Source organism: Anabrus simplex, chromosome 1 (assembly GCF_040414725.1).
Source record: "Anabrus simplex isolate iqAnaSimp1 chromosome 1, ASM4041472v1, whole genome shotgun sequence".
NCBI lineage: Eukaryota > Metazoa > Arthropoda > Insecta > Orthoptera > Tettigoniidae > Anabrus > Anabrus simplex.
Genome location: NC_090265.1, coordinates 440,705,006 through 440,725,081, shown reverse-complemented (window position 1 = coordinate 440,725,081; position 20,076 = coordinate 440,705,006). Strand labels below are relative to the sequence as shown.

At 36.1% G+C, this 20,076-nt stretch overlaps 1 protein-coding gene across 1 annotated transcript in view; it reads right to left on the bottom strand.

Moving 5' to 3' along the window:
• Positions 1-20,076, bottom strand: part of Sec63 (translocation protein Sec63) — a 388,322-nt gene that overhangs the window by 271,678 nt on the left and 96,568 nt on the right. Inside the window, exon 4 of the mRNA XM_067135181.2 lies at positions 6,970-7,075. Within this exon, the coding sequence (XP_066991282.1) occupies positions 6,970-7,075 (106 nt within the window). The remainder of the gene's footprint in view (positions 1-6,969; positions 7,076-20,076) is intronic.

Here is a 20,076-nt window from a genome sequence, read left to right as displayed (position 1 = left end):
AAATCTCAAGTATCTGGAGCTATATATATATAAAATAAGAGTTTTGTCTGTACATTACTCAGAATTTAAAAAGGATGATTTTTCTGTATCAGTCAATGCAATACAAGGCAATGCACTTTTTACTTTTCCGTAATTTCTGTCTGTCTGTCTGTCTGTCTATCTGTCTGTCTATCAGTCTGAATGTATGTTATGTACACGCATCACGAGAAAACGCCTGAACAGAATTGAATAAAAATCGATATAGAAAGTTGGGTATTAAGTCGCTACAATCTAGGTCATAAATAATTTTACTCACGCTAAGTAAAATGGTAGTTTAGGGGAAGACCTAAAATTTAATTCTCAAATATTAATGTTATTAGTGGTGATATCTTAAATGAAAATCGGTATACAAAGTCCGGGAATAAGTCGCTATAATCTAGGCCATAAATAATTTTACTCACGCTGAGTGAAATGGTAGTTGAGGGGAAGGCCTAAAATGTAATTCTCAAATATTTATTAATGGTCATATCTTAACGAAGATCGGTAGGTGAAGTTGTAGAATAAGTCGCTACAATCTAGGCCATAAGTAATTGTATTTACGCTGAGAAAAATGGTAGTTTAGGGGAAGGCCTACAAAGGAATTCTCAGATATTTATATTATGAGAGATCATATCTTAAATAAAAATCGGTATGCAAAGTCGGGGAATAATTCGCTATAATCTAGGCCAAAAATAATTTTATTCACGCTGAATGAAATGGTAGTTTAGGGGTAGGCCTAAAATTTAATTCCCAAATAATTATTTTATTAGTGGTCGTATCGATAAATACTACATTTATGTCTTATACATTGTTACCATACAGGCTATGATCAGAGATATTCATGAATTAGGAATTTTGTTACTAAGCCCTTATCAGCGCCGAGTCACGAGAAAATGGGTAGACAGGATTTAATGAAAATCGGCATGTAAAGTCAGTGAATAAAGAACTACAGTCTACGCTATAAATAATTTTTGAAGACGCCCTAAAAGATCACAGAGTCGAAAGGAAACTAAATGTGAAGGCCTACAATATAGAAAGCTCATAAAATTGATCAACAACAACATTACATTGACCATTGTTTGTTGTGATGTGCTTTGTCTTCTGTTGCTACCCATCTCTGATAGATAGGATTACTGCTGCGTACCGAGTATTATTTTTAAAATTTGCCTTACATCGCACCGACACAGTTAGGTCTTATGGCGACGATGGGATAGGAAAGGACTACGAGTATGAAGGAAGCGGCCTTGGCCTTAATTAAGGTATAGCCCCAGCATTTGCCAGGTGTGAAAATGGGAATCCACGGAATAACATATTCAATGCTGCTGACAGTGGGGTTCGAATCCACTATCTCTTGGATGCAAGCTCACAGCTGCGCACCCCTAACCACACAGCCAACTCGCCCAGTGCAACGAGTACAACAGTCTGCCTAAATATTGGCAGGAAGTAGCTGGGGAGTTTGGTAACTTTCTTCTTTAGAATGCCATTCCTTTGTTTCACAAATTTTCTGATACTACTGGTGCGTAACACATTGGTTCATCATAGCATTCGAGCTATTCAATCCCTACTCTGAGTCACTGATTGGAATGATAAGTGTGCATATTTAACGGAATAATGGCAGAGAAGTGTTCTCAGCTGTCTGCGGCCTGCTCGTTCCAGCTCTGGAACTTAGGGCTGTTAGAGCGGCACCATAGTACTGTTCGTTAAAAGTGAGAAAATGTGCAGTTTTCATTTTATCGAGTATTTTAAATGATAACATTGCTTTTAATCGCTACATTCATACTGACGATTTTGTAATGACCTATATTGACTTCAGTTAGGAAAACCACAAAGTCAGTATTTCTGAAAATCCCGTAGCGAAGCACGGGTACATCAGCTAGTACACTCTATATAGGACAGATGACCTCTGAATTATTCCCATATATCTAGCTACTAGAAAAGCTAAAATGTCGATGAATCACACTAAAAGGACCATTATTCCAGGGCTTTAGAGTAACATATTCTTACATATTTCGAGGCAAAATAAATAATTTTATAAATATTACATATTTTAAATATTTTGAACATTATAGCGCATTTGAAAACACAATTCTTTTTTCGCTAATTTTACATCGATTTAAGTTTTTTAGTTAAACACTTCACACAGAAAGGAAAAAGAAAGCAAGGAGAAATTTTGGAGAGAAATGGGGAATGGAAGGGGGAAAACAAGAAGAACGGTTAATTTAAAAGGAATGGAAATGGGGGAAGAAAACAAATAAAAAAGGTAATAAATGAAATACGTCATATGCGAATCAATTTGAGGTGCGAAGTGTTGGATGTATTGTATAATTTATGTGAAAGGAAGCACGAATAAGGAATGTAAGGAAAGATAAAATAGGTAGGACAGTTTGGAGATAATTGGGGAAGGGAGGTGGAAAAAACGAGAGAGGAGGGGCTAATTAAGGTGGGGCTGAGGGATGAGGGAATAGAAGTAAACGCTGAGGAAAGGTGCCATGAATAGAATGGAAAATTGATTTTAGATTAGTTGAATTAACATTTTTATAATAATAATCAGAAGTTCTAATAGAATGTTTGGTTTTCTCAGAAATGTCATTTAGGTTATAGTTTGAGTTGAAATATTGATCTAAATGTATGAAATAATTTTCTGTTATATTGAGTAGGGGCCTTTGTTTAATGTTTTAAGGATTTCCATATCTTGCTTTATGTTGGTAAAATTATGGTTGTAGTACTGCATGTGTTGACCTACTGCTGAGAATTTGTTGTATCTTAGGGCATTAATATGTTCTAAATATCTTGTGGTGAAACTCCTTCCAATTATTACACTTGATTCTATGAACTCCTGATTTTGAGAAACTATTAATTCTCTGAACAGAAGCAGAGCTGTATAAGATATCTGCATTTTTATTATTTGTTTTAAAGGCTATGTTTACATTGTATTTCATTAAAATGTTAGTGATTTTGTAGATGTCTTTATTAAAAGTGAAAGTGGAAATTGGGGGATGTTGGGTTTTTCTTTTTTAAAGTGGTTGAGGGGCGATGCCTATATTTGTTAATTATTCTTTCAATGAAAAAATTATTGTAACCATCGGATTTTGCGATGTATCAAATGGTGTTCAATTAATTTTTTAGATCTTTTTTAAACATGGATACAGTAAAGGCTCTGTGAACTAAGCTATTTTAAGTTGTCTGTCTGTGAGTCTATGGATCTGTTAAATCATGACGGATTGTGGAAGCAGTTTGGGTGGGTTTTCTGAAGATTTTGTCATTTAAAAAGTTGGGTGTTTGGTGATGGTTACATCTAAATAGTTTATTTTTTGGTCTTGTTCAGATGCTAGTGTGAATTCTATATGTGGATCTATGTTATTAAGACTGAGAAGAGTGGTAGTAATGTTGACTGTTTTTTCAACTAAAAAACTAAGATATCATCTACATATCTGGCCTAAACGAGAACAATGTTAAAGACTTGGTTGTTGTCAATCTTATTATTTTCTAGGAAATCTAGGTATATTTCAGCTAGGATACCTGAGGCAGGCGAGTCCATTGCTAGACCTTCCTGCTGATAGATAACATTATCAGAAGTGAAGAAATTGTTATGTACAACTAATTTTAAAATTGACATGAAATCAAGGAATTCTAATTTACTCAACTGACTCTATTTAAATTATTCTCAGTAATAGGGTAAAGTTTTGATATTTGTATACTGGTTTACATATTAACGATATTGAAAGAATGAAAGAATTGATGGGGTTGGATATTGAAGTTATTTAATTAATTAGATGTGATTTTTTCATGGATTTTTTACATATAAATTGATCATTCTTCCTCAAAAATTTTTGGATAAATTGAGATATTCTGTATAAAGGGCTTGGTCTAAAGTTGATGATTGGGTGAATAGGTATACTGGTTTTGTTATTTTTGGAACGGCTTTAGCAGTAGGAATTATTAATTTTGTTTTTTCTTGGTCTGTAAATAGGTATCAGGTGTTCTTTAGGGTTTGTTTGAGTAATCGTTGAATTTTCTGGGTGGGATCCTTTTTGACTGTAGAAAATGAACTGTTTGAAAAGAACTTCTTTGTTTTACTAATGTATTCAGTTTTATCCATTACGACAGTAGTATTACCTTTGTCGGCTTTGGTGACAATATGATCCTTGTCACTGATTTTCTTTTTAAGTGTGTATAATTGTTTTTGTTCGGCAGATAAATCTTTGTTATTGTTATAATTAAAGGGGTTGCTTGAATTTTTTGGAAAGAAATTGAGGTTCAGTTTCTTTTTTTATTTCTATTCTTAATTCATCTTGTTTATCTATTGCCGTTTTGTTAATGGCTAGTTCAGATTCTGTGATTGAGGTATCTGTGTTAAGTGCATTAGCAAACATTTCTCAGACTGGGATTCACTAGATGTCCACAAACCTATTTTAGAAGCGCCAAACATGTTTGAGAGCTGAGGGGCTTCACCTTGAGAATATCTCTTAACACTAGGTAAAATTTTAGTCTGTTACATTTCACTAAAAATATCTTTGTATGACTATCATTTGATGCTGAGTAACACTCAGACACAGTGCATACACAGTATTACCACCCAGCAGATGAGTGTCAACATGGCTTGAGTGGTGCTGCTGCACAATTGTAAAATAAAGATCCTGTAAACTGCTTACACAACACTTCTTCAAATGACACTGTCACAATATGTGCTTCTGAAATTATTGCAGTTGGTTGACATACGTTACTGACATGAATATACTATACATAATCTCCATGTATGAAAAAGGCAATTCAATTATGACATAGATTATCATCTGATACATGAAGTCTACATAATTGAACATTTTATGTCCATCAGTATTGATAAGAATGATATAAATAATTATTCTTTAAATACATCTTCAGCAGTCACAGAAGGGTCATAGAAATGACTAGCTGATGTACCCGTGCTTCGCTAGGAATTCTACATTGTAGACAGAATTCTAGGTTAGGTAGTGTACACGTTGACAGCAAGATTGTGTTAAATTGCATAGCTCTTAACGTTACCCTAGAAACGTGACGGGGAAGTCACCAAACGTATTTTCTCATATGCAGACTGGGTTAGGGAATTTTCATTGTAATGGTAGGCCCGCTTGACTACTATCAGTCACAATCACATTAGGGAGTTTTCATTATAATGGCAGACACTCACTCTCCACCTGCCTTTTTACATCCTCAGAAAGACTGTCCTGTGGTTTTCCCAACAGAAATGAACATAGTTCATTACAATGACGTCAGCAGGAATGGCGCAACCAAAAACAATGTTTTCATATGAAATTCTTGATCAAATGAAGAACCACACATTTTCTCACTTTTAACAAATAGTGGAGAGTCCCAGGGCAAAAACTATGCCCTTTTACTAATCTGTTTCCTACGAGTACCCGATGAGTCGGAAAACCTCAATTCTCTACACTGGCGGCGGAAAAATCTATCTGACTTCCTCGAAGCCAGAGGAGGAACCCCCTGTTCACTGCTAATTTGGAATAAAATGAATGCAGAATTTAATATAAGTGAAGAGGAAGAAGCTTTTCTATCGAAAAGGCTCTTTTCAGGGTTCAATTTTGAGTTATATAGTGAATTATGGTGCTATAATTTGGAATAGACCTAAATTTAATTCTGTAACAGGTCATAATATTACTACTACTAAGTGAGCCTTTGTCTTAAGGTTACACACTGCTCATTCAAAACAGTGTGTTAGAGTAGGTATCGAATACCTGGAATACCTGGAATACTATGATGAACCAGTGTGTTAGGTACCAGCAGTATCACAAAATGTACGAACCAGAGGAATGGCATGCTAAAGAAAGTTTTCTAACTCCCCAACTATTTCTCGCCAATATTCAGACAACCTGTTATACTCGGTACGCAACAGTATTCCCATCTATCGGAGTTGAGAGGCAGCATAAGAGGCAAAGAACATAACAACAATGTTCAATGTAATGTTATTGTTGATCAATGTTATGCGCTTTCGATATTGTAGGCCTTCACATTTAGTTTTCTTCCAACTCTGAAATACCACTCTTATCATAGTATGGTAAAACTAAATACAACATAAATGATCGGTAATTGTATTCTCTATAACTCTTGTTATGTAGTACTTTTCGATAGGACCAATAACATACGTACCGGTATTTAAAAATTACATTTTAGACCGCTTCCCCTAAACTACAATTTCATCCAGGGTGAATAAAATTGTTTATAGCTTATACAGTAGTTTCTTATTCCCCGATTCTATATACCAATTTTCATTAAATTCTGTTAACCCATTGTCTTATGGCTCGGCATTGGTATGGACTTAGCAATAAAAATACAAATTCATGAATATCTGTTACCATAGCCGGTGCGGTAAAAATGTATAAGACAAAAATGATCGCAAATTTAATTCTATATAACTTTTGTTATGTAGTATTTGTCAGTAGGACCCCTAATAATATAAATATTTGAGAATTAAATTTTAAGCCTTCCCCTCAACTACCATTTCACTCAGCGTGAATAAAATGATTTATAGCCTACATTGTAGCGGCTCATCCCCCAACTTTACATACCGATTTTTATTAAATTCTCTAAAACCGTTTTCTCGTGATGTGTGTAAATACATACAGATATACAGACAAAAATAACGGAAAAGTAAAAAGTGAATTTTCTTGTCACTGTGGACACGACCGATACAGAAATACCATTTTCAAATTTTGAGCAACGTACAGACAAAACTCTTATTTTATATACTGTATATATACACCCAGAACAGACTGTTAAGCACTCAGGAGGGGATGAGAACAGTAGCACAGGAAGAGGAGGGAGTGGACACTACCCATCAGAAAGAAAGAGGGAAAAGTAGGGCCAAGGTGAGGTAAATTTTTAATTAGGATGAACAAGTGAATTATAAAATACTCTCGATGCAAAGTAATTTTTTAAAATTAATTTATCACTTACCCTTTGTAAGCTTCATGAATGCTTTCTCATTTCCAGTTTCCTTATCTGGATGCAATATTAATGATAACTTTCTGTATGATCTCTTGATGTCAGCTTGTGACGCTCCCTATTTGAATAGAAATGTATATATTATTAAAAAAGTACAAAAGCTACATCTGACCTTCTTAACCTTATATGATAAAAACACAAGATTTCTGCACAAATGTTTGATGATGTAAATTGATTGAAAATTCAAATATTTGTACATAACCTACTATTTGTTTTATGTCACACTAATACAGACATGTCTTATAGCGGTGATGGGGTAGGAAAGGGCTAAGACTGGGAAAGAAGCGACCATAACTTTAATTAAGGTACAGCTATTGTGAAAATGGGAAATCACGGAAAACCACCTTCAGGGCTGCTGACAGTGGGGCTCAAACCCACTATCTCCCAAATGCAAGCTAACAGCTACATGAACCATACCGTGTAGCTACTCACTCGATGTGTACATATCCTCAGGAAAAAGTGAGACTGATATTGTATATAAGAATAGGGAGAGTGAATTATCTGCAAATATCTTTTTATATCAGATATGATGCAATCATGTTTTTCTGTTTTATTCTCCACATTTTAACACCTTTCCTCCCATTTTTCCTTCTGTTCTTGATGCAAGTGTAATAGACCAATATAACTTGAAAACAATATTATTTAACCCATGGATAAATAATGCCAATATTGAACTCAAATTATTATTATTATTATTATTATTATTATTATTATTATTATTATTTCCGACTCGTTGGCTGAATGGTCAGCGTTACTGGCCTTCGGTTCAGAGAGTCCCGGGTTTGATTCCCGGCCATGTCGGGGATTTTAACCTTCATTGGTTAATTCCAATGGACTGGGGGCTGGGTGTTGGTGCTGTCCCGAACATCCCTGTAACTCACACACCACACATAACACTATCCTCCACCACAATAACACACAGTTCCCTACACATGGCAGATGCCGCCCACCCTCACCGGTGGATCCGTCTTACAAGGGCTGCACTCGGCTAGAAATAGCCATACAAAGTTATTATTTATTATTATGATTTCTGAGGTATGGCTATGAAGTGTTTACATCAATTTATTAGTATTATTATTATTTACGTAGGTATGTATGGACAATCGTATTATTTGTGAGGTTATTTCATGAAACATATGCTGTATATATATATGAGTTTATTTAATGTAAGAACACACAATTGATAGTATATCATTTATTATTACCTGTATATACGATGTATAATCCAATGTAACATTGTGCAACACACTGTAATAAGCATTAGATAGTTGTAGATACTTCTTTAAATTGTAGCTAGGTTATTGAAGATCTCGAATTTACGAGAAAAACATGTTATGAATATCCTTCTAGAAGCCTGGCCAGGCAATATATATAAAGAGGTAGTCTTGTTTTGATGAGACTTGTGTGGAAGTCATATTAGCCATGTGGTTGAAGACAAATATGTAAATTGGCTTTGTTGGGTTGGTAGTTAATATGCATTTGCTGCAGTCTTATTCTTATTCTTCGTGATAGGCAGTTGTTCAAAAGGGTGGTTTGTTGATGTGTGTGTAATGTAGAAATAAACTGTGAATAAAAACAGTGCAGTGTGCACAAGTGATAGCATTTTGTATGTGTCTTTGTGGATACATCATTCTTTGCATAATTTTGGCAACATGGGATATAACTGTGATATCTCTACAACGATAACCTACCTTTTATCTCCTTTGTCAAATATAGTATTACAATTGCCTTTTGCTCAATGCTCACTGCTCATTCCAATCACTGCCTCAGAGTATGGATCCAATAGCTGGAATGCTATGAAGGACCAGTGTGTTACGTACCAGTAGTATCAGAAAATTTATGAACCAGAACAACAGCATGCTAAAGAAGAGAGTGATCTAACTCCCCAGCTACTTCCCACCAATATTCAGGCAGGCTGTTATACTCAGTATGCAGTAGTAATCCCATCTATCGGATAGTAATCCCATCTATCGGAGATGAGCGACAACAGAAAACACAAAGCACATCACAACAAACAATGGTCGATGTAATGTTATTGTTGATCAATTTTATAAGCTTTCTATATTGTAGGCCTTCACATTTAGTTTTTTTCCGAATCTGTGATATTAGGGCATATCTCAAAATTATTTATAGCATCGACTGTAGTTCCTTATTCCCCGACTTTACAAACCAATTTTCATTACAATCTGTTTACCCATTTTTTCGTGACTCGGCGCTGATATGGACTTAGCAACAAAAATCCAAATTTATGAATATCTCTGTTATAGCCGCTACGGTAAAATGATTGGAAATTTATTACTATATAATTTAAGTTATGTAGTATTTATCGATAGGACCAGTAATAACATAAATATTCGAGAATTAAATTTTAGGCCTTCCCCTAACCTACCATTTTACTCAGCATGATAAAATTATTTATGGCCTAGATTGTATCAATTTATTCCCCGACTTTACATACAGATTTTCATTAAATTCTCTTCAGCAGATTTCTCGCGATGCATGTACATACAGATAGACAGAAATTACAGAAAATTAAAAAGTGCATTTCTTTGTAACTGTGGACACAACCGATACAGAAATACCATTCTTTTTAAATTCTGGGCAATGTACAGACAAAACTCATTTTCTATATAGGGAGCGAGCACGGTGCTAGCAACAGAGCGCTCTGGCAGAGCTCCGAGAATTAATACGGTGAGAGTGTGTTCCGCTGAAGTGAAGACTTGCATCATAGTTACGGCAAAAAATATTGTTGCCTCTTGTCGTCAAGATATGAAATAGTGCTATGGAAGCTGTAATACAATATGGGTTTGAGTACATACACTTCCAAAAAAGTCGCAAGTCAACAGTGAATAAAGCGCAGAAACTAGTTGACAGTGGCCATGTGTTACAAATTGAAGAAAGATGAACTGTTTCCAGTTGTATACTTCCTGGCTTCAGTACAAGATAGACAAGTGTTAGCAAAAGCCCATACAAGGTTACAATAGAGGTAATTACATTAGCTCATTATTGTTAAGCATACAGTATTAAATTTTACATTTTAATTTTATGTGATTCAGTGAAGTTTGTAATACTTCGAATTTCTATTACAGCTTCACAATCAACAATACTGTGTTGAATCAAACTGTGACTGTGTGGCTGGTGCCGGAGGACGCTGCAAACATGTATGTGCCATTATAAAGTACTGCAATTCTGATTCAGGATTTAGTAAGACAAATTTGCTGCAAGAATGGGGGAAACTAAATTTGAAAACAGCTGGTATGTAATATTATCGCTCTTAATTATGTAATAAATTTAAGTCCTCACAACATGATTAATACAGTGTAGATTTTATATCTTCTAGGGTCCGTACAATATGTGAAAGGGAAGAAGGCTGAAGATCTATTTCCCAAGAAGAGGACGAGAACTGACAAGGGTGCTGTTATTACAATCCATGAACTAGGAAAACAGATCTAGATAATTCGCCTTGGACTGAAATGATTAGAGCAGAGCTGAAAACAGAGTCTGAATCGGTAGCTAAAAGTCTGTGTGATGAGTTTTGCAACAATAGCGTCAGTATTGGAATAAGAACAAATTTTAATAAACTTATAAACGAGTTGCTTCAACTTCAAGATGATTCCACAGTGTTCACTTCTGGAGTGTTTGTTTTAAGTGACTATTTTTATACTTCTCATATTAAGGTAACAACAGAAAAAATACTTGATATAGCATTTAAAAGTTTCCAAGTGAAGGTGATGAATGGTTGAAAATGAGAGCACTACGCATTTCTGCTTCAAGTTGAGCTCATCGGGCCTGTAGGACGTGAAACCTTCATGAATTAGCAAAAAAAATTCCTTGAGGAAAATCCTGTGTATTACAGAAATCTTATTTATGGCAAGGCTACTGAGGGCATTGCCCTGAAAGAGTACTCCTCATTAACATGATTGGAATGTGTAACGTCAGGGGTAGTAATAAACCATAAACCACCCTGGCTTTGTGCTACACTGGATGGGTTGGTTCTAGGAAAGGATGGACATATTTCCAAGGTTCTATAAATTAAGTGTACAATTTTGTGCAATGATAGACCAATAATTGAACCTCCTGACACTATAAATGTTAAATACTTGCACAGAGACTCAGGAGGTAATTTGAGACTGAAAAATAGCCATATCTATTAGAGTCAAGTGTCAGATACTGTTATATTGTACAGGACTTCAAGAGCTGGATTTTTATGTATATTCACCTCTGGGTTCTATTATTGTCCCTGTGAAGTATGATTATTCCTTTCTTGTAACATCCATTTCATTGTTGGAAAGGTTTTGGCCACTTCATCTCTTTATTGCAACAGAAGATGAAAGCCTAAGATTAGTAAATGATTGTTGAATTATCAGTACATCAAATGTGAAGAATTCAAGTCAGACATGGTTATTATATGCTCTTTATATTAAATAGTGAATTATGACTACAATGTACAAGCATTAATCTCCTGTAAATCACGTTTTATCTGTCAGCATGTTCCTGCTGTAGACCTACTACCATGTTAAAAATACTATGCATACTTTTTAAATATAACTTAGGTTCCAAAAAAGTACTGTACATATACAAATAAATTTAAACCTAATATTGTTGTCACAGGGTAAAATTAATAACAATTGTAACTACCTCATATCTATGAATCTGTGAAAATTCAAATTTCGCGTGTGAGATTTCTGGTGAAATTGACTGTGCTTTTGACAAGCTATTGAAGGGCAGCATCCGGTAAGCAAATAAACAGGAATTCAGTTGGAACAAGTAGATAACACATCATGTTGCTTAGCGAAGTTCTGATAAGATAGATTTATATGAGTGGATAATGTGCAGGGGTTACAGTTCTACGTTCTTTATAATTGGTGGCAAGAAAATTGCTAGCATACACGCTAAGTAAACAATGTCGCTGATATACAAAAACAGATCTTTAGAAATATTTTTCAAGATTTTGAAAATTTTCACATTCTGTATGCGTCTTTCAACAGGAATTCGCACACTTGCTACACTCCGAGTTTGTAACACTTCATCTTCTATAAATCTCCCATTGTGAAGAAAAGGCGGCATAACAAGTAAAGAATGAGGTGATTGTGTTTTAATACCTGGGAATCCTTTGTCGGCTAATATAACGCCCCCTTCACTCAAAAGATTTAGGAAGCCTGAATTGTTAACAATAAAAGTATCACTAGTTCTTTCGCCATAACAAGGGGAAACAAAAACAATAGTTCCGTTTGTGGCCACAGCTAATAAAAATTTAAATGTATAACATGACTTGTATGAAGAATACATGTAACATCTCTCATCTATTCTTGCTGGCATTTCTGATTTAATTTCTGTGCAATCTATTACAACTCGTGCGACAGGATAAAATGTTTTAAAAGCGCGAGGCAAAGTATTTTGCACCGATAGTTTGCTAGGCCAGAAAATAAAATTAGAAGTGTGTTTCTTGACTACTCTGAAAGCAGTAAAAATATTCGCGCAGCGGTAGTCCGATGTACACCAAATATGACTGCCGAGGCAGCAAAGGTTATACCCAATTCCATTTTCATTAAAAAGAGTAAACAAACATCATTATTGCTTATATTTATAGACACTTTAGAAACAAAGAAAGAAAGAAAGTAAAAAAAATGAATGTCTTAAATCAAACACTTGTTAAATCCTTCAACTATGCCTCACTTTTTATGCTCTGGTATCCATAAAATCCTCTGCATATATATATAGTACATATATTCTCTGAAATACTTGGAGGTACTGTGCTTGAGTTGCACTGTCTGCCTACATCATTCCCATGAAAAACACAAGTGAATTTGAAAGTCGTTGCTTCAATCTCAAATGCTGCTTGCACCGTCTTACGTAGGTTTTCACAATAAATTCATGAGTTTCCTGATTAGAAGACGTATGTATATTTGAGCATTTCATTCGTTTACTCGCTCTTTCAAACCAAGATACATCACATTCTCTTTTCGGTTTCTTCTTATAGCTCTCATGCAACACAGATGGTATATATGATGGATGATTTTCAATATTACTTGGCTTTCCTCCAACAAAATGTTCACTGCAACTGACGGAGCATTTGGTGGGTTCCCATGGAGTTCTATCTGCACTGAAATGCAGGAAAATAATAATAATAATAATAATAATAATAATAATAATAATAATAATAATAATAATAATAATAATAAACTATAATAATTAACAATAAAAGTATCACTAGTTCTTTCACCATAACAAGGGGAAACAAAAACAATAGTTCCGTTTGTGGCCACAGCTAATAAAAATGTAAATGTATAACATGACTTGTATGAAGAATACATGTAACATCTCTCATCTATTCTTGCTGGCATTTCTGATTTAATTTCTGTGCAATCTATTATAACTTGTGCGTCAGGATAAAAAAATAATATTATAATAATAAAAATAATTATTATAAAATTATAATAAAAATAATATTGTAATAATTAATTATAATATATTATTATTGTTGTTATTATTATTATTATTATTATTATTATTATTATTATTATTATTATTATTATTATTATTATTATTATTATAGTGCACATGGAAGGACATGAATGTAAACATACGAACCTGCTGCAATGCATACTTGAAATGAAATGTACTATTTCAAAGAGTAGTTAAATTAACATGTTCTTGACTTGGCATACCTGGTATGTTTGAAATGCATGATATGAAATGTGTGATTTACATCACAAATGAAATAAGGTACTGTACTTACTTTATTCTTCCCACAGCCGAAATCCACTTCCTGCGTCTGTCCGATTCCCATGGACGACCAGGAAATGTGTGAAATGTAATTCCTTTTCCATGCATGTTTCTTTGTGTGTTGTGGCAGGTCACTGCACAACAGTTTCTATTTAATTTAGGCATTTTGATACACTACTACTACTACTACGACAATTTCACACCCACAGTTACACAGCCTGGACTGACCCCTCAAGACAAGATCACCAAAACGTTACTGATTTCTTCCGCTAGAGGCGCTAAGAGCAGTCGTGCACGCTCCGTATACAGATAAAGATAAAGGTGACTTGCGAGACATCCAGGAGTTTGCTTTCGGGTGATCGATATACAAAATCACTCCTCTCCATTTACGGGGCAATTGATACCGTAACTGAAAACATCAATCTCTCATTATCTCTTGCAGCTTTCTTCCATTGGTTTTAGAGGGAAGACTTTCTTTACCGATGTTCAGTTTATGGAGCACCATGTTCTGCTCATCAGAAAATTTTCGTATATGATGCAGCTGTACGTCCGTAATTGGGAATAAGCTACTGCAGATATTATAGTGCTGAACATTAGCCTCCCATTCAGTGCACAGTAGTCTCATACTTTTGAATTTCTTTGGACTATATAACATGGAGTTTGGTGTATCAGGTAAAATCATTATTTTTTTAAACCAAACTTCTTATAATTTTGTCCAGATCTTTAAGAAAAGTGCTGGATAACTGAATTAGAGGTACGCACTCTAGTAAGTATGTCAAGCCTGGACAAATAAATTCATTAATATTTGATTTAAAGTCCCATGAACTACTTTTACGGTTTTCGGGTCCTGGTGTAGAGTTCTTTTACATGCAGGTGAATCTTCCGATATAAGGCTGGCATATTTGAGCACCTTCAAATACCATCAAACTTAGCCAGGATCAAACCCACCAACTTGAGCTCAAAAGACCAGTGCTGTACTGCCTCAGCTCCTCCATCCAACAAAGTCAAATCCAAAACAACTGGTGGCAACAAAAGGCCAAGGAACTCCATAGTCTGTCAAGACTTACAGAACTGTTATGCTTGGATAAAAGAAATGTATGGTCCTGTTCGGATGGATTAACAGACGACGGCATGGCATGTATCCTGGACAACGAATGGTAAATACAAAATTGAAAACTCATCTCTGAATTGGTACCTGGAATGTTCGATCTCTATATAGCCTCGGATCCCTTAAATCTTTCAGACTGTGTACGCACAATTGTGCGGGTTCATATTTTACTTATGTCTGAACTTATTTGATGTTTTCTTGGCACTAGATCGGACTGCAGTGCTTGTGTGGGACATGCAGCAAGTACTTCAGTTGTTTTTATTTATTGCTTGTCCACCAGGGGGCAGAAAAAAAAGTTTAAAAATACAGTTCATCGGCAAGATAGCGGGAAGCAGTAATGCCTAAAGTAAGTATTTATTTATTTATTTATTTATTTATTTATTTATTTATTTATTTATTTATTTATTGCATTCATATTAATCTAGAAGCTTTATTGAATATCAGAATATAATCAATTAAGTATGTAAATTGATCAGCAAACGTAAATTTCGAACTTACAACATTGTACGTAATACCATGAGGTTTTGAATATCGATACGCACAATTGTGCGGGCTAGGTTTCCCTACAGACAATGCATGTGGGAGTGCTGGGTGCTGCCACCAAAAGGACTGTGAAAGCAGAACTCATAATCTACGTGAGAAATGTAACGTATAAGATTTTAATTGTTTAAAATCGTTCCACACTGTGAAATAGAACAACTGATCATGTACATGTGTATATTCACATGTACTGAGCTGAATTTTTTTTTTCTTTTTTGTAAGTAGTGAATAAAGTCCTGACGCACACAATTGTGTGGGATCTGTTTTTCAGACGATAGTTTTTATTTTGTAAAATAAACTGTAAAAACATGTATTTGAGTTTTTGACGTACAAACAAAAATTCACACCTCCAGTTTTCTTTCAGGTCTGATGACAAGGTGCTGCCGCCAAAAGGGCAGTAAAAGCAAAACTCATCCTCATTATAGAAAACGTAATGTTTACATGTGTTTGAACGAAGATTTTAATTGTTTTAAATTATTTCACACTGTAAATAGAGCATTTGATCATGTACATATGTATTCACATGCATTGAGGTATTTTCTTTTTGTAAGTAGTGAATTGTCTTGACACGCACAATAGGGAACATGCACAATTTTCAAAAATATTGTTTTGAAAATTACACCAATGAAATAGTACTAAACGTATTACATTGTGGTAAGTTGCCTTGTTTCCTACCATTAAAAAAATATTTAATAGTGCCTTTCCGCAAGGCAAGTGAAACGGCCTCTAATGTAAGCGGCGCACTGTGATGTCACGATCCAGTACCGCATGCAGCTCTACTAGCCGTTGTGCATCAATCGTTGCTAAAAGCCGATTGTTTATTATTCGTGATCGCGAATAACTTCGAAACGACAGAAGAAAGGTTCAAAACAGCACAGTCAGACAATCTACCATGTGTAGATGTCATCATTCTTGAAAAATAGTGACTTTTGTGGCCGCAGAAATTCACGGATAAAAAGCAAGTTTGTAAGTGGTGTCTTTTATATACGTGCAATGTACTGTAACTCATAGTATTAGGATAACAACGAACCTGGACAGAAATCACATCACTTTCAACTTTTCCTTCTAGACTGATTCCCATATTAAAGAATAACATTACATTTTCGGGCTTTCGGCATTAGTAAAGTAAGACATCGGATTTCAGCACTAACATAAACATATAGGCAGCATTACAGTACTAGTCCGCCTCTGTGGTGTAGTGGTTAATGTGATTAGCTGCCATCCCCGGAGGCCCGGTTTCGATTCCCCGCTCTGCCATGAAAGTTGAAAACAAATAGTACGAGGACTGGAACGGGGTCTACTCAGCCTTGGGAGGTCAACTGAGTAGTGGGGTTTCGAATCCCACCTCAGCCATACTCGAAGTGATTTTTCGTATTTACCCACTTCTCCTCCAGGCACCTAAGGCCGCGGCCGTTTCCTTCCCTCTTCCTTGTCTATCCCTTCCGATCCTCCCATCCTCCAACAAGCCCCTGTTGAGCATAGCAGGTGAGGCCGCCTGGGCAAAGTAATGGCCCTCCTCACCAGTTTCATCACCATACCTAAAGTCTCACGTTCCAGGACACTGCCCTTGAAGCGGTGGAGGTGAAATCCCTCGCTGAGTCCGAGAGAAAACCAACCATGAAGGATAAACTGATTTAGAAAGAAAGATCATAGTACTATAGGTCTATAATCTATCTTTGTGGAGGGAAAATGTTAAACATGATAAAGATAAATATGACTCCATCTAGTTTTCACAAGTCGGGCTGAGTGGTTGAGACGGTTGAGGTGCTGGCCTTCTGACCCCAACTTGGCAGGTTCGATCCTGGTTCAGTCCGGTGGTAGTTGAAGGTGCTCAAATATGTCAGCCTCGTGTCGGTAGATTTACTGCCATGTAAAAGAACTCCTGCAGGACTAAATTCCTGCACATCGGCATCTCCGAAAACCGTAGAAGTAGTTAGCGGGGCGTAAAGCCAATAACATTAATTACATTTGGCTTTTAACAAGCTGAGCATATCAGGCAAGAAAAGTGTCCTGGTGACATTTTAGTCGTTCAATACAGGAATGTCTTTGGGTGCTGTGACTTTTACCTTTTTTTTTTTTGCTTTACGTCACACCGTCACAGATAGGTCTTATGGCGACAGTGGAACAGGAAAGGCCTGGGAATGGGAAGGAAGCGGCCGTGGCCTTAGGTACAGCCCCAGCATTCGCCTTTTGTGAAAATGGAAAACCATCTTCAGGGCTGCCGACAGTGGGGTTCGAACCCACTATCTCCCGGATGTGAGCTCACAGCTGCGCGCTCCTAACCGCACAGCCAACTCTCCCGGTATTTTTACCCTTCGGTTTATTGACTTGGCCTGTATAACCTAAAACTTAGGCTAAGTTGGATAATATTTTAAACACCAACATCACTATTTTCACCTATTTTCACAGATTAGAACTTCATTGACGGTTTCCACTAGATTACTACAATTTACTATGCATCCGTCTTCTACCTAACACAGCTTCTCATATTTTTATATGCGGCCCTTCCGACCCCTCTATAATTAGGCAAAACACCAGCCAACATTATGAAACAATAATGAAGAAAGGGACCGCTAGATTGAGAAGATATTAAGAATGCTGCTATTTCTGAAGCCTTAAATTTAAGGTGTTTTTTCTCCTTATCACAGGCTTTTCGCCTGCAGGTTAATTCAGGCTTGGTTTCTCTCAAAATGTTTGCTCCCGCTCTCCTCCTGACCAATTTTATGTGATGGGTTTCCACTAGGATTTTGACAGCGATTTCAAACTGTTTTGTCGTTTTTATAAACTAATAATTTGTAAACTATGAGGTCCACAACCTCACCATGTGCTACTATTATTCATTTCCATCTGCATCATTTGTTTTCTCATTCCCTTGTTTCTTAGGTTAACGCAGTTTTTAGTATCAATTATTATTTCAAATTAACACCTGTTTCACTGAATTTTGTCGCATTAAGTTGTTTTTTGCTCTGCATATTGATGTAAATATTGTATATTTGTACTATTTTGTTTCCGTCTAGGCTCTCTTTTGTTTGTTTTTTCATTTGCGCTTTCATTATGTTTTATAGCATTTTTTCAACTCATATTATGTAAATTTTTCCAACCCCCCTAATTTTTTCACTGAAGATGGCTCAAAACGAGCCGAAACATGTCTGAACTTGTTTACTCCGTCTAATGACGGAATATATGATGTATTGAATAGGAGGATACTTTCATTTTTCGCCACTGTAAAGTGAAAACCGTCAATACGGAATGATTCTAATATCTTGTAACGCAAACCTATGGCGTTCCTCATATAAGTGGACTAACCACAGAGACCCGCACTATCCTGTGGTGTTCCTCACATAGTGGGTACTAAGCATAGGCAAGGCAGAACCATGGTGTTGCTAATAAAGGGGTACGAATCACAGGTACAGTAGAACCCTGCTTAACCGAATCCTGGCTTAACCAAAATGCTCCGACAAAATTGTATTTTAATATTTTGTTTTTACCCCCCCTTTTTTAGACGTCGATATTAGTAATTCTCCTGCTATATGTGCTGAGAGCTACCAGGCAAACCCTGTTTTGACAATAGCAGTTCCGAGAATCGAGTTACAGCAGATGATGGATTTAATGCATTGGAGATAAGATTTATTTCAATTTTTTATTAAAATTCAGTACCACACCCTTTAATTACAGTACCGGTACTATAATAAAATTATTGTATATGGTATTCAGTTCAGTAGTAACAAAAGAAATTGTTTCATTATTTCAGTTTGCTTTGCACTTTGTTAAACAAACCAATGAATCTACACCAGCTGATGTACTGTTGATTAAACGGCAGCGCGACATAACTGCTTGACAGCGCTGCACCAAGAAAATTCAGAAGAAAATCGCTGATTTTATACAATGAGTGACATTATCTAAACATTTTAATGTTAATATACAGTATGCACCTTTGCTTCACAGAGTTTATGCAATTTTATTTCGACATTTAACTTCTGAAAATATTTGCCATGTGTCATCCGAAAAAATGTGTCAACCGAAATGGCTCCGCCCCCTTTATTTCAGATAAATGGGGTTCTACTATACTGTAAAATGCATCCTGAGCCACACACTATCGCTACTAATCACAAACCTATTTTATACCTAACATAGTGGTACTACGCGCAAGTAAAACCGACCCATGGTGTTCCCCGCATGGTGGTACTAATCACAAGTAGTTTCATGGTTCTAATACGATCATACCTTGGTCGCCCCTTTTAGTCGCCTCTTACGACAGGCAGGGGTACCGTGGGTGTATTCTTCGTCTGCATCCCCCACCCATAGGGGTTGTGTGTTTGGTCCGCGATAGGTATTTTATTTCCCTCAAGTCCGACGGCAAGCCGGTTAGGACCCCCCTATCCGCCACATAGGACGCGCCACATGGGGAGTATCACCTCTCCCCCTGCTATGCCAGCATAGTAGGTTCATGGAGAAAGGAACATAACCCGGGCCAAGAACTTGCTGTATGCATGTAAAAGAGCCATCGGGGAAGACATAGGGCCTAAGACCATCAATGGTAATGTGGATATATGCAATAATCATTAGACCGTTGATGGTCTAAGCTGCAATTATCTGGTGGCAAAAAGTAAGCCAAGGAAAGTCAATAGTAGATTGGATAGCCTACAGAGAATGGCATGCATGGCCATAACAGGGGCTATGAGAAC